Source organism: Pleurodeles waltl, chromosome 2_1 (assembly GCF_031143425.1).
Source record: "Pleurodeles waltl isolate 20211129_DDA chromosome 2_1, aPleWal1.hap1.20221129, whole genome shotgun sequence".
NCBI lineage: Eukaryota > Metazoa > Chordata > Amphibia > Caudata > Salamandridae > Pleurodeles > Pleurodeles waltl.
Window position 1 is genome coordinate 685,260,007 of NC_090438.1, and position 13,115 is coordinate 685,273,121.

General features: G+C 43.3%; 1 protein-coding gene across 7 annotated transcripts in view; it reads left to right on the forward strand.

Annotated features, from left to right (window-relative positions):
* Positions 1 to 13,115, forward strand: part of COBL (cordon-bleu WH2 repeat protein) — an 890,550-nt gene that overhangs the window by 412,639 nt on the left and 464,796 nt on the right. For all 7 annotated transcript variants that reach the window (XM_069216764.1, XM_069216715.1, XM_069216757.1 and 4 more), the window contains one exon: positions 1,714 to 1,942. In XM_069216764.1, the coding sequence (XP_069072865.1) occupies positions 1,714 to 1,942 (229 nt within the window). The remainder of the gene's footprint in view (positions 1 to 1,713; positions 1,943 to 13,115) is intronic.

The window sequence follows — 13,115 nt, forward strand, 5'->3', positions numbered from 1 at the left end:
ATGTCTCAGTGGGAACATTAAACATAAGTGTGCAATTATTTAAGAAGTCTCAGATTTCCATGAGAGATGATCATGTCAATTTTCATGCAGAACAACTTTTCAGGAATCTAAACAGAAGGTAAGTAACTATAATGGGCATGAATAACATCACCGATGTTATTGGTAGCTTCTGCCATTCTGGCTGCAAAAGGCAATTAATTGGCTCATTAGAAGATATTTTGGTTGGCTGTGCTTTGTGCTTATCTTCGGTGTTAGGGGATAGTAGTTAAATGCTGTGAAGTGTATTTTTTGTGTCTGCACCTTGTCTATGTACTGATGACCCATGTGTATAGTGCATAGCAGTGTAAAGTGCAGAAATGCAAGCCAGTTTCAGTGAAGAGCATACTTCCTAAAAATACAATTATATATTGAGTGGTTGGTTTTCCGCACAGAAAGACCAGAGTCAGGAAAGCAAGGATTGCATGCGTGTGCCTGGTCTGGTGGCAGGTGCCAAAAGTCAGCACTCACTAGTCCCTGTGCCCCAAGACTTGTTATATGTATTTTCTGTAGCTCAGAAACACAAGATGTTACAGTCTCTATTATTACTTCTAACTGGAAATCTTCAGAGAACATTACTCTCAGACAGTGGTGGAATTCTGTATGTTACCATCATGGACTTGACAGCTACAAGCTTGCTTCAACAGGAACTTTCTTCAAACGTCATCAGCTATGGTTACCATTAAGTAACTATCTCTCACGCACTGCAAAGGAAATTGATTTTTCTCCTCCTTTTTAAAAATGTCAATATATTTCCTGTTTTTCTTCTTATATATACTTATTTCATCTTACATTTGCTGTAACTAATGTCTATTACCTCTCTCTCCACATGGCTATCACTTGATTCCCTTTTCTATCCCTATAGCTCTCCTCCCTCTCCCTTTCTCATTCTTCTTTCTTTAATCAAACTTGGAGTCTTTGATACTATGTTGCTGTGTGTGCCTAATTCATTTACATGTTTAATATGCATTTATAAGTACAATATTCTTTATGCATATATATTCACAACTGCATATCTCTGTCCTGGCAATGTTAAGTTAATTTTCTTGTATTTGACTCAATAAAAAACATCTTTTAAAAAAAAGAAATACAAGATGTTGCTGCAGGCAGCACCATTGCGTTAGTGTTGCATATTGTATCCTTTAAGAATAAGAAAATTTGCGGACGGAGACACTTCCTGGTCTCCTGGGGATGCTAAAATGTTCCACTGTAAGAAAAGTGTGACATTTGATACTATTCATTCCAAAACAAAGAGTGCCCGGATCGACGGTTCCTGTCTTTGTGGCAGGACATGGGTTGTTTTACCTATAGGCGTCTACTGTACATTCCATGCTCTCAAAAAGAAGTGTATGTTTAGTTGAAGGTCTACAAAGCTCGTCTAGCTCCTATGCTGCCCTTTTGTTCAACTGCCAGCGGTGATTCACCTGTATGCGAAAGAAGCCTCCTTAGTGATTGTCAGGAAGATTATGTCTTTAGTCAGAAATAAGAAGGGACAGCCTCGGGTCGAGAAGAAGGAGTCTTGTTCTGTCACGAGCCCCTCCCACCTCTCGTGAGTCACAGGGCTTGCATGAAAAGGATCCGGTGAGAGAAGAAAGGTGTAGCTCTTACTGCACTGGCTGTCTCAGTGTGAGCTCAGTGCCTGGGTGACTGACATCCCCACTTCTTCTGTCTTCACAGAAGTCAGTGCGGCTGGTGGTGAATTTTCTTCGGACGCAGAAGACGGTGTTGCGGGTGAACCCCCAGGTGCCGGTGAGGGAGCTGCTGCCAGCCATCTGCGAGAAGTGTGAGTTCAGCCAGCACCACGCCATCCTCCTGCGGGACAATGTCACCAAGGAGGCCCTGGACCCTTCAAAGTCGCTGAACGACCTGGGGATAAAAGAGCTGTATGTATGGGACAGCCAACGAGGTAGGTGGAGGTGCATCCGTACTGTTTCCATTGTGTTGGTAGGGCCCACACGTCAACTTTCAGTGTGGGTGATGGAGAATAACATAGTGCTTTCAGAATTACACCTGTGCAGAGACTTACCATCTGTAAATTTGTACTCAGTGTCCAGGAAATTGCATAGGTTGTGCTCCTATTTGTATCCGATCCACAAGTGTCTTTACTGCTGGTGCCTTCTGGCATCTACTTCTTCATTTATTTATTTCTCTTCTTTAAATATTTTATGAAGCATGTGTTTCTCCCAGCAGGGCGCCTAGTTTCAATGTACTCTGTTTACTTTGTGCTCAGCAGACATGCTTTTAATGCAGAGGTAATTGCAGTGTGGCATTTGCTGGTTTGCACAAATCGTATTATTGATGGGAACATGTTAAATAGGGAAGAGCTATTGCAAATGTTTCATTGGTTGTAGAATAGCATGAATGTGTTCGGGAAATGCTATTTAACAGATGCTTCCTAAACCCTGTGGAGAATGTTTGTCCGATTACCAGACCGTATTCCATGAATAGGAGATATTGTTAGTCAAGCACAGACACCAAGAAGTTTTATTGTGCGTTTACAACTCGTTTGCGTGCATTCTCGTGGAGATCTGCATGGCTGGAGTGAATAATTATTGTTTAGCTGCTTCCACAAATGGAAAGACTTCAGTGGTGATGTTGAGATACAAATACACAAGTGTATGTGTGCATCTTTCTTCTACGTGGTATAGATTGATCATGGCTAGAGTAAAAGGGGCATCTGTGTCGAGATTGTGTTTGTTACATAGATAGACCATAGTCCTTTCATCAGACTCCAGTGGTTGTTATCCAGTGCGTCTCTGCTGCTTAAGACTTAAGGTTACTCCCAAAAATTGTCTTTTTCATAGAGCTGTGACTTTTCCTCCACCCAAAGACATCCACAATTAAACTAATACAAATTCCATTGTCTGGGATTTGGATGAATAAAGGTATCCCTTTCACCTATTCATAGGTTACTCGAGAATGGTTCATGCTGAAAGGATATCAACCTCTGCAGCAGAACAAAACCCACCATACAGCCTGACAAGTGTTTTAAATGGGTTGGCTCACTGTGCTGAGCTTTGTGTGTCTGCAGAGTACCTTCTCTCTGGAACTATTACACAACACAACATACACAAAACACACACACCCTCTCTTTCTATCACCTCCCTGTCTGAAATATGCCTGCCCGTCTTGCAGAGGAAGTCACCCCGAGCGTTCTCAGTACTCACCTTCTGAATGCTGGTCACTTTCCATGCCTACAGGGTGTAGGCACTTCTCATCTTTAGCCCCTTACTTCCTGAATGATTGTTCCCCCACTTGTCCCACATTCACCAAGCCACAGTTCATATACAACCATGGAGCCTGCTTTTCTCCCCTGTACGAGCTCTCACTGCCCCACCTCACCATTTCCGTAAACAATGGCATTGACTACATTTAATCCACCAGGCTTAAATTAGGGTAAGGTTGAGGCCTTCAACCCTAATGCTTAGCAGAAAAGAATCTCTCCTGACCCGCGCCCACTCATTACCTCACAATTAATTGGCTTCTCTGATAAACTGCCCAGCGCAGATTGATAATCAAATTTGAGTACAGGAAACTTTGCTCAGTGTAGAATGGGTGCGAAAACCTTACTGCAAGCGAGAAAATACATTTCTTCTGCAGCAACAAGGAAAGCAATGATTGGTAGAGGAAACAAAGAATGATTGTGTAACAGGATTAAGAGGAGGTGGGTGGAGACACAGAAGAACACGATTGTGTAAGGGTGTTACAGGATACACTGGCAAAACAAAGCATGTGTGTCAGAGGAGGCAGCTATGAGATTTGTTTTGGTAGAGTTGAGGGCAAAAAAAGTGTGGGCAGGAAGAGTCAAACAAGAAAATGCACAAGACACTCCTGCAAGGGCTGAAGAAACAATGATTAAAAATCTTGTACCACTCATGGTTCAAGTACAAGTGACTGTTATATACTCAAGACAGATAACAAAATCTATTGGCGTATTTAGTACTAACGTTTGCAAAAACTGGGTGTCGTGTGCTGCACAAAGACGCTAGATTTGCCCTTTTGCACACGTGATTTGCAATGTTAATGGCCAAGTTTTAAAGGTACAAAGGGTTACTGTTTTGTTTTTGTGGTTCACTTTGAATAAGGCATAGAGCAAACCTATGTAGGGCGCAATGGAAAGCGTAAATGTTGCAACATGCAGCACCATGATCATTGCATCACAGTGCAGTAATAATCTATTGTCCAGCTACCTCTTCTACCACTCGTTGACTGTATACTTGCCTTTGACCCTGTACAGCGCCCCGCAACCTTTTTGGCCTGGTTTCCACTGTATAGATCCTGCTAGTAAAAGGGCCATCAGTCCTTTTGCAGAAAAGCAAGTTGGGCCCCAATTCTCTCATTTGGTAGCAGAAAATAGCTACACCACAGGCAGGTTCTGAGGGATACAGTAAATGGCTCATAGCCCTGGACCGTAGTGCCACTGCATCAGTTGCACTTCAGATAACTATGCCCCTGCTTTCTCTGCTTAGTGTAAACCCATAACCGGTTCTGAACAGTCACAGTGTGAAAGGGGTTCATGCCTGGCCAGACATGGTGATACTGGAATCCATCACTATGCACTAGCTCGCGATAGTCATTTGACTCCCAACTCCTGTAGGAGTTGTGGTTCCCCTTGAGTCTTTTCCTACCTACCAACTCACATATACAAAGAATTCCAGATGCAACCAGCTACTCATAAACATTAGCAGTGAATGTAAAATATCAAATACGGTCCCCACTTTTAAACACACTAAGCTTTAGCCAAAGTAACCAAAAGCATGTCATAAAAACACCAAATAAATAAAGGCCATGTGTATGAAGGACAAAGCGGACTGTGCTGCACCTGGGTTTCCTTAATAAATGTTCTGCTAAGGCCACAAAAAAGAACATAAAAATACCCGAAAAACATACAGAAATAATGAGTGATATTAAAGAAAAGCAGACATGGGACAGTCACTGTATCTAATGTTACTGCTAATATATAAGCTATAAGAAGAACCAATAGGCTTTTAAGAGGAACCGAAAATCCACATTGAACTAGAGAAACAATATTTGCCTTGTCTGCCTATATGAAATAAAATCCTATTTGTAGGCAAAGAGATTTTTTGGGCTAGTGCATATGCCTGAAGATCCCCATTCCACTGCTTTTGTTTTTTATCACCCTTGTGTGAGAATCCCAAATGATGATGTGATCTATGTAAGGAGAACAACAATTATTAGGTATGGATTTTGACAATTCATCTGTCAGTGAACCTTGCTGCTTACAATATACATAGTGTGGGATTTGTGTCCCCTTTCAACCATGGGCTTTTTTCGAGCAGCCTTTTTTGGTCATTGGCTTTTGGATTTTGGCCTGATTACGATGGTGGTCAGTCTGACAGCTGGTTTGCTAATACAGCGGTGGGGAGGCTGCCACCAATCAGGCGGCCTTCCCACCGCCGAATTGGGATGTTTCCACCAGGATAGCCAGCAGAAACTGTGCAATGGCATTGGCTCTCAGAAAGAGCTGAGGCCAATGCCGCCACACACAGCACACTCAGAATGCACACTCTCTGCCATGGCAGACAGTTCACATTCTGAGTGTGCTGACTGGAGGCCTGCACTGCCCACACCATAGTCGTGGGCAGTGCAGGGGCCCCACTGTGGTCCCAAATCTGCCTTTCCGCTAGCCTTTTCATGGTGGTGACACTGCCATAAAAAGGCAGGCAGAAAGGAAAGACGTGATCAGCATGGCCGTGCTTGACCACAGCTTTCTGCACCGCCGGCACCACAGGATCTATGATCCTGTCGGTGTCTGCTGTGTTGTGGCCGTCCAACCGCCAGCTTTGTGATGCAGAGGTCAGACCGCCACTGCGAGTACTGTGGTCCAAGGGAACGCTGTACTTGTCATCAGGCCCTTTGTCTTGGCTCAGCCCAGTGGCGAATTCATCTCTCACTGAAAGCTACTGGCTGTTCGGGAATATGCTTCCACCTCCACCACTGACACCTCCTGGAGGCGGCCTCTTGAGTGTCTCGCTCCAATGCATAGATTACTTACCAGTAATGTAATTACTCTGAGTCCAGACCTCCCTGTTCCCATCATTGCAACCCTCCCACTCGCCTCAGGTACCTAATTCAAATTATTTTGACGCTTGGTATATTACAGGCCTGTGTCTGTGGAGGCATGAATACCTCATTTCATAATGAGAGGAACAGGGAAGGGGACGAAGAGGTAATGGGCTTGTGCTGCATGTGTTAGCACATTAAATCCATACCTTTCGGCTTTTTAAATATCTGTTGTATAGGTTACAAGAAAGACATCCCTGGCCAAGAAAAAGTACTCTATAAGAGATAAAGTTGTGCCTTAATCTCTGGATATTTTTAGGGTTCTGTCCAATAGTGTCTATTTTAGCAGGAAAGAATGAACGGGTGGTAGGCATTTCTGGCTGCAGAAAATGCTGTCCTCCCAATGCTTGGTGGGAAGTGACTTGAGACCATAGACAAGACGTTTCCTCAGGTGCCTTCGGAGATCCTGATTTTTTGACTGTTATCTCCCCTGGGGGAACCCCGGCATGCATAAGTTTAAGTGGTTTTATTAGTAAGGCACGACTCTTCTGGAAACCACCTGCTGTTGTGACTAGGGATGGGTTGCTGGCAGCTGTCGCGCCCACGCTTTCCGATCTGCTTTAGTCAAGAAGGCTTAGGGAAGGGTTCTATTACTCTGCTTGTTACCCTGCCAACCAGTCGGCCGGAGACAGCGATGCTCACAGTTACAGTAGGACAGCACTGACTGGGCGCTGCAGCTGGGCTCCGGAGAGGGCCACGCTCGCCAGCTGAGCGGTAGCAGGCAGCCCGTGCCACAAGCTGCACGCCACAGTTGTTCGGAGTGGAGTTCTCGTAACACAAGGCCTCCTCCATCACGGGCAAACTTGCCAAAGTAGTGTTTATTAATCCAAGTAAAGTACGTGTTTTCCTTCCCACAAATCGGACAGACTGTTAGGAGAAAGCATCACACAGTGGGTAGGACGTTCTCATTTCGAGACCGGGTGCTAAGCACGCCGACACACTTTTGAGTTTGATAAAAGGTCGGTTTATTATAGAAGCAGGATAAAGCTCACTATTTTCATCCTTTGGCCAATTTGCTGTGCAGACTTTTAGGGACTTGCTGTCTAATTCATAAAGCAGTTATAACTCCCTCTGCCTAAAGACTTTGCCAGTCGCCCCTCTCCGTTCCCGAAATGGTCTCAGCCGTTAAACATTTCAGGGCCCTTCAGCCCTGCACCAGCTCTACAGGTTCCCTTTTTCTGCCAGCTTTCCATGAATCCCTACCTATTGTCACACCCAGTCTACATTCACATATCTTTTTATGGGCGTCTTTTCTCTATAGCGTCACGGACCCTTACGGTATCTGAGCGCCTTACAGGGAAAAGAACACAACTTAAAGGAGGAAGCCAGGAGGTGGCTGGGGAGGACGATGCCGTGTAGCAAGGTAACCGGATCACATACGGGAGGGTGGTACTTCCTGGGCCCTTCAAGCTCATTTTAACCACTCATCGTCCCCATCATAACACTGCCATGTTTTCTTTGCTTTCCTGGGCCTTTTTATTGCCACACTTGTGATATTGTGATGCCGATGGTGTGCTTCACACTATCATCTTGGAACAAGTAACCCAGAGGTTGGCTTTAATAATGTTTACCCAGGGAAACGGGGATAGTCGGCTGACTGAACGGCATATGGGGCGTTGGTAATAAAAGTTAGTGCTTTGACATAATAAAATCTATTTTTATATTTAATGACGCTACACCTGCCTCCTGGGGCAAATAGCCTGTTACAGTTTTACCTTACCCACCTGATTCCTCTACATGAGCATTTCAATGCAGAGGCGTGCAAGATCCCCGTCTTCTGACATTCCCACACAGAAGGAAGGCCCTTCCTTTCCGCCCGGGCACATCACTGGGAATCAAATGGCAACAACATTTTGAGTATGAGAAGCGTTTGGTTTATTATTGCAGGCTAAAGCTCACAATAGGCTTATTCGGCCGCATTTGCCTGTACACACTGGTATGTGCCTCCTATTAAAATATTACATAATAACTTCTAGAGCTCTTCCCCACCATCTAAACCAGGGGTCTTCAAACTGGGGGGCGAGTCCCCTTAGGGGGGCCTGAAGTGATCCCAGGGGAGGCGCCAGGCTCTGGCCAAAAGAAGCATTTCACAGATAACAGTGTTTTGTTTTAAGCAGAAACATGTTGTTGCATTTTTAAAATGGCAACAGTTCTTATCTGCAATGTTTAAATATATCTAGACATATTTAAACATTGCCATCTTTATAAAATATTTGTGAAACATTATGAAGGGGGGCCCAGTGATTTTTATTTTTTAACTGGGGGGGGGCGCGGCATTAAAAGGTTTGGAGACCTCTGATCTAGACAAAGAAACCCACCCACTTTTTTGCTCCAAAATCCCCTCCCTTTTTCCAGTTTCCCAACTTTGCTTTGTCTCATCCTTTCAACATTTCTGGGCTTAGAGATCCAGTAACAGACACTCCACCCTCTTTTTCCCTGATCCACCCACCCATGCTTCGGCAGCCTGGACCAGCTAGGCTCACTGCCGGCATGCCCGCACTTTGATAAGGGCCACAGCTCTCTTCTGATCGGTTTGATCCATCGGCCCTCAACTTAGCAGAACCTTTGCTATCATTCGCACTTTTGGAGCTATGTTGTGCCGCCAGAAAAACCCTCCGCTACCTTCCTAGAGTTAGGAGTACCGCATCCTGTCTGAACATCGGCGTGTGGTTAGGCGCTGTGTCTTCCTGCTTCATCTACTTTAAGCTCTCTCGATTGTTCGTCCCCAACATTTCTTTGTTTACTTCCGCCCCAGCCATATTTATAGCTTCATGTGCTCTCGCTTCTCTCCACAGCTTCCGTGTCACCAGCTGCGTCCACACCTCTTTGGTGCCCGGATGGTTATTTGCATAGGTTAATCGCAGGCTGAAGCTTCTCCTGTTTGCTTTTTTTTTTTTTTTACCATTCGGGAACTCCCGTTGAGCTGATTTTCATATTCTGAGGTGCAGTCTTCCCTTGCATCATTCCACTTTTTGCTCCAGCAGTTACCAGTCCTGATTTATCCTTCCATACTTGCCTATCTCCAGGAAAAGAGTTTAGTTCGTTAGTGATATTCTACACAAGCATCTGCTGTCCTCATCCACAGGCATGTGCACTGCTAATTTCATCAACCTGCCTGTCTGCTTCCACAGAACTGTCTGAAGTGTTAGTGCTTACACAAATCCCTAAGTTGTTGAGACAGGCAGTCTACTTCTGGCGAAGCCATTGGGCCTGGCTTGCACTTTGAGACCTGATTAAAATATTAAAAAGCCTGTTGCTGTGAAAAAAAGAATGCTTTCTGTGTAAAGATTATCTATGACATTCAAAATTTGATGTGGGATGATTCAGTGCACTTTTGAGATGTAAATTAGTCCCTTATTCATGGGAATGGAAGCAGTCTATAGAAGTTAGAATTCTAATAAGCCAATGGCATGAGTTAAAAGAGAACTAGGTCCCGGGCAGACCCAAAGTTAACGCTATGTATATTTTAAATAATTGGCAACAGTCAGTATTGCAGTCAGCTGCACTGCCAAAGACGAGTTTTCATTGCAAAGTTGATAGTTTATTCATGAGGCACAATGTGGCACATTGTTCGATGTCTATGTCCTATTGGGCTCTGTTTAATTATATGGCCCTATTTGTTAGCTCCTTGAGTGAACAGAAGCAGAGCATCTGCCTCTAAAAAGTGGCAAGGCTGGATCTGTGATAATTTGCCATGTAATAGATCACAGATTGTGCCAGTACTGTTTTTTTAGAACTTTGCTCAATAGAAAGATTTGAACCCAAAACAAGATTACAGTAGAAGCACAGACCATGGGTGTTTGCACTTGCAGTTTATGCCTTGTGAAATTTAGTGCAAATTCTGGGACGGAAAAGTACATATGCGCTATTGATGTACAATCAAATGGGAAATAATGTGCTAGTAATGTGTTATTCCCCATTCCGGGTCTCACACAATGCTTATTGGGAACCTTGCACAAGAGTGCAATTTGTACCCAGTTTTTGCAAGCTTACCATGATCAGGCCTTAGTATTGATTTTTGATTGTGACCACAACAGCAGGTCCCTGCCTAAAGCCTCTAGAATTGGCAGTCGTATAGTGCCTTAGACCTGTTTGCAGATATTGTCTTCTGTGCTAACGTGAAAAAAGGCAAAATGCTTTTTTTAATGATACAGGAATAAAAATTAAGCAGATCTATCTATCTATCTATCTATCTATCTATCTATCTATCTATCTATCTATCTATCTATCTATCTACAGTGTAATATATTATTCATTACAAGTCATAATGCCCGTCCCCTACCTCAACAACAGTATTAAAATAGCATATTATTTTCTGTGCTTCTGCCTATATAGTTAATTCAAAAACATGTTTTCATGTATGTATGTTTTAATAGATGTATTTAACGGAAACCAGGATACAAGTTTACATTTGTGTAGCAAGGTGAAATCACACTAAAGTTACTGTTGCATGCAATCGACGAGGCAGTAACAAGTGTTTTCTTCAAGTCTATTTCTTCAATTCTATTTCTTTACTTTGGTGAAAAAACTCAATTTTGACTTTTGCACTCTCGTAATAAATGTACGGATCAGTATTTGTGTAATTGGTCTAAATAACGTGATGTTGGGTCACATTTATTTTAACTCTCATGGCATAGAGAGTTGGAGTTTTATTGGGAGTATTTAAAGGAATATATTTCAATAGTAGTTTGTGGAGGGAAACGAGACTAAAGGTAGAAGATTGTGCTGAGGGAGACAAGTGTGCAGGCAGAAGATTTATGCAAATTTGCACATAAGACATGTTGAGGACAAGGAATGGAGAGGCTCTAGGGAGAATAAGCCGATGGTGAGTTAGGGTAGGTTTTGACAGAAACGGGGTTATATTCCTTTCCTGTAGGGGAGAGGGTCTGTCTCAGATGAAGTGGGCGTCTAGTTCACACGTTGGAGACACAGAAAGAGGAGCTTATTCATCAAAATCATTATTGACCGTGCGCTCCCCGCAGCCACTATTTATTACACTTTTGATGATAGCACATATTATTGCAATGACTTTATAAATGCACATAGTATACATCTCGTTAGTATGAAGTATGAAAACCATCTTTACTTAGGCTGTCTAACTCCCATGTCCCCTTTGCATGGGCCCTGTCACTGCATAAGACTTTGGTTCACTTGGAATGGCGTCAGTGTTGAGGCAGTCAAGTTGAGCGCTTGCTTTCCCAAAGGGCTAAGGATTGATACATTTGGCCATTTACTTAAAAATGTGGATCCCACTGGAGTACAGAAATTGAGAACTAAATTCGCCTGGAAAAAAATATGAAACATATCTCACCATATGTTGCATGAAAAAGTGCACAGTGCCCTTTCGTTTTTATAATTTGATAATAGCCTCTTGCGTGTATGCAAGAAACATCTTTCTAATTGTATTTATCTAAATTTGTGTGTCATATCTTTCCAAATTGGTATGTTTCATTGCTCCATTACTTCTGTTTAGGTTGAGCGCACAAGCACTCTGGCCTGTTGTAATCTATCAGTAGGTTTGGAACCACGCCCACCGCACGCCCATCACTATCACTCGTTCGTGGGTTTGCCTCTCAAAAATCCTTTGTTATGATTGGTAAATGCTTTACGTTTGTCCCTCCTTGGGGCAGTTTTGTTACCGCCTGGGTCATCGACCCTGTTACATGGATAATTGCACCTTTGCTGATACATTTGACTGCAACTGAACTTCTTTTTCCTTTTGTCTCTTTCCCTTTCGCTCATGGCGGCTGTGGCACTTTAAACTGGCTTGCTTATGTCAACTGTTTTACCTTTCATTTTCAATTTATGTGGCAAGAAAAGTCCAGTTAGTAATTTACAACGCTAATAGCTCTTATTCGAGCAAATTTGAAACCCATTGCATTGCAAATGCTTGTTTAAAATGCAGTTTTACTGTTTAAGCTTGGTAATGTTAAGAACCAAAGTGTGGTGGTGATTTGAGCACCTAGCTTAGAAAAACAGAATGTGATAGGTGGAATGCTTGAATTGATCACACCCATTGGTGATTACATTGGATTGCATTCCAGTCCATCTTTTTTCATACTCTGTTCTTCTAGAAAGAAACCTTCCATATGTGAATAAGATGTGATCCTTCACCAATAGTGCAGCAGAACTCCGAGGTCAGGTCCCTTCTAATGAGGAATGCAAGCAGCCTCAAACTGATTTTGGCCTTACTGGGCTTTGTCAAAGAGGTGCAGCTTAAGTCCTATGGCAAACTGAGCTTTGGACACAACATTGGGCACAGCCATCACACGTAAAGTGTCCCACCTAGAAAAAAGACAAAAAGGGTGAGTGTGATACTTGAAGAAATCTCAGCTACAGTACTTATTTGGGCTGCAATCGAGTCCATCATTTTTGTTTGTCCACTTTGTCGCTCAGGCCAAGACCAGTCATATCCTTGTCACATCTCTCTTTGAGCGTAGCCATTGATTTTAAAGGCCCAGTTTTGGGGTGTCTGTATTTCATATTCATGCCTGTATTTGTGCTGGGCATCAGCTGGGTTGGCCACCACAGCACAATACATAGAGTACATCAACACCGTCTTATCTGCTCAGAGTTTAACTATACCACTTACGTTAACAGTGTTCACCTTACTGGCAAGGTGGCTACATAAACCCACATCCCAGTAAAGCCAGTTCAGTGTTCCATCATTTTTTAGAAGCCTTTTTATTCATTTATCCAGGAAAAAACTATGTATGTAAAATAGCCTGCAAGAAAGACAACAGTAATGCAGCTTACCCCCCTGAGCATCCTCTCTTCCACAAGCATCCCCTCAAGTACTTAGGATAACTGTCGTCCTCGATTCACCCTCCCATCACCCTCGCAGTCCCATTCACCAGCTAGTCCAACGTATTCCATCAATGGGATGACTTTTTTTAATATTTCTTCGGGCTATCCCAGCCACAGATGTATTCATTGTTCCGCAGAACTCCATACCCTGCATCCACTCCGCCACAGTTGGAATAGCTGCTGCGCTC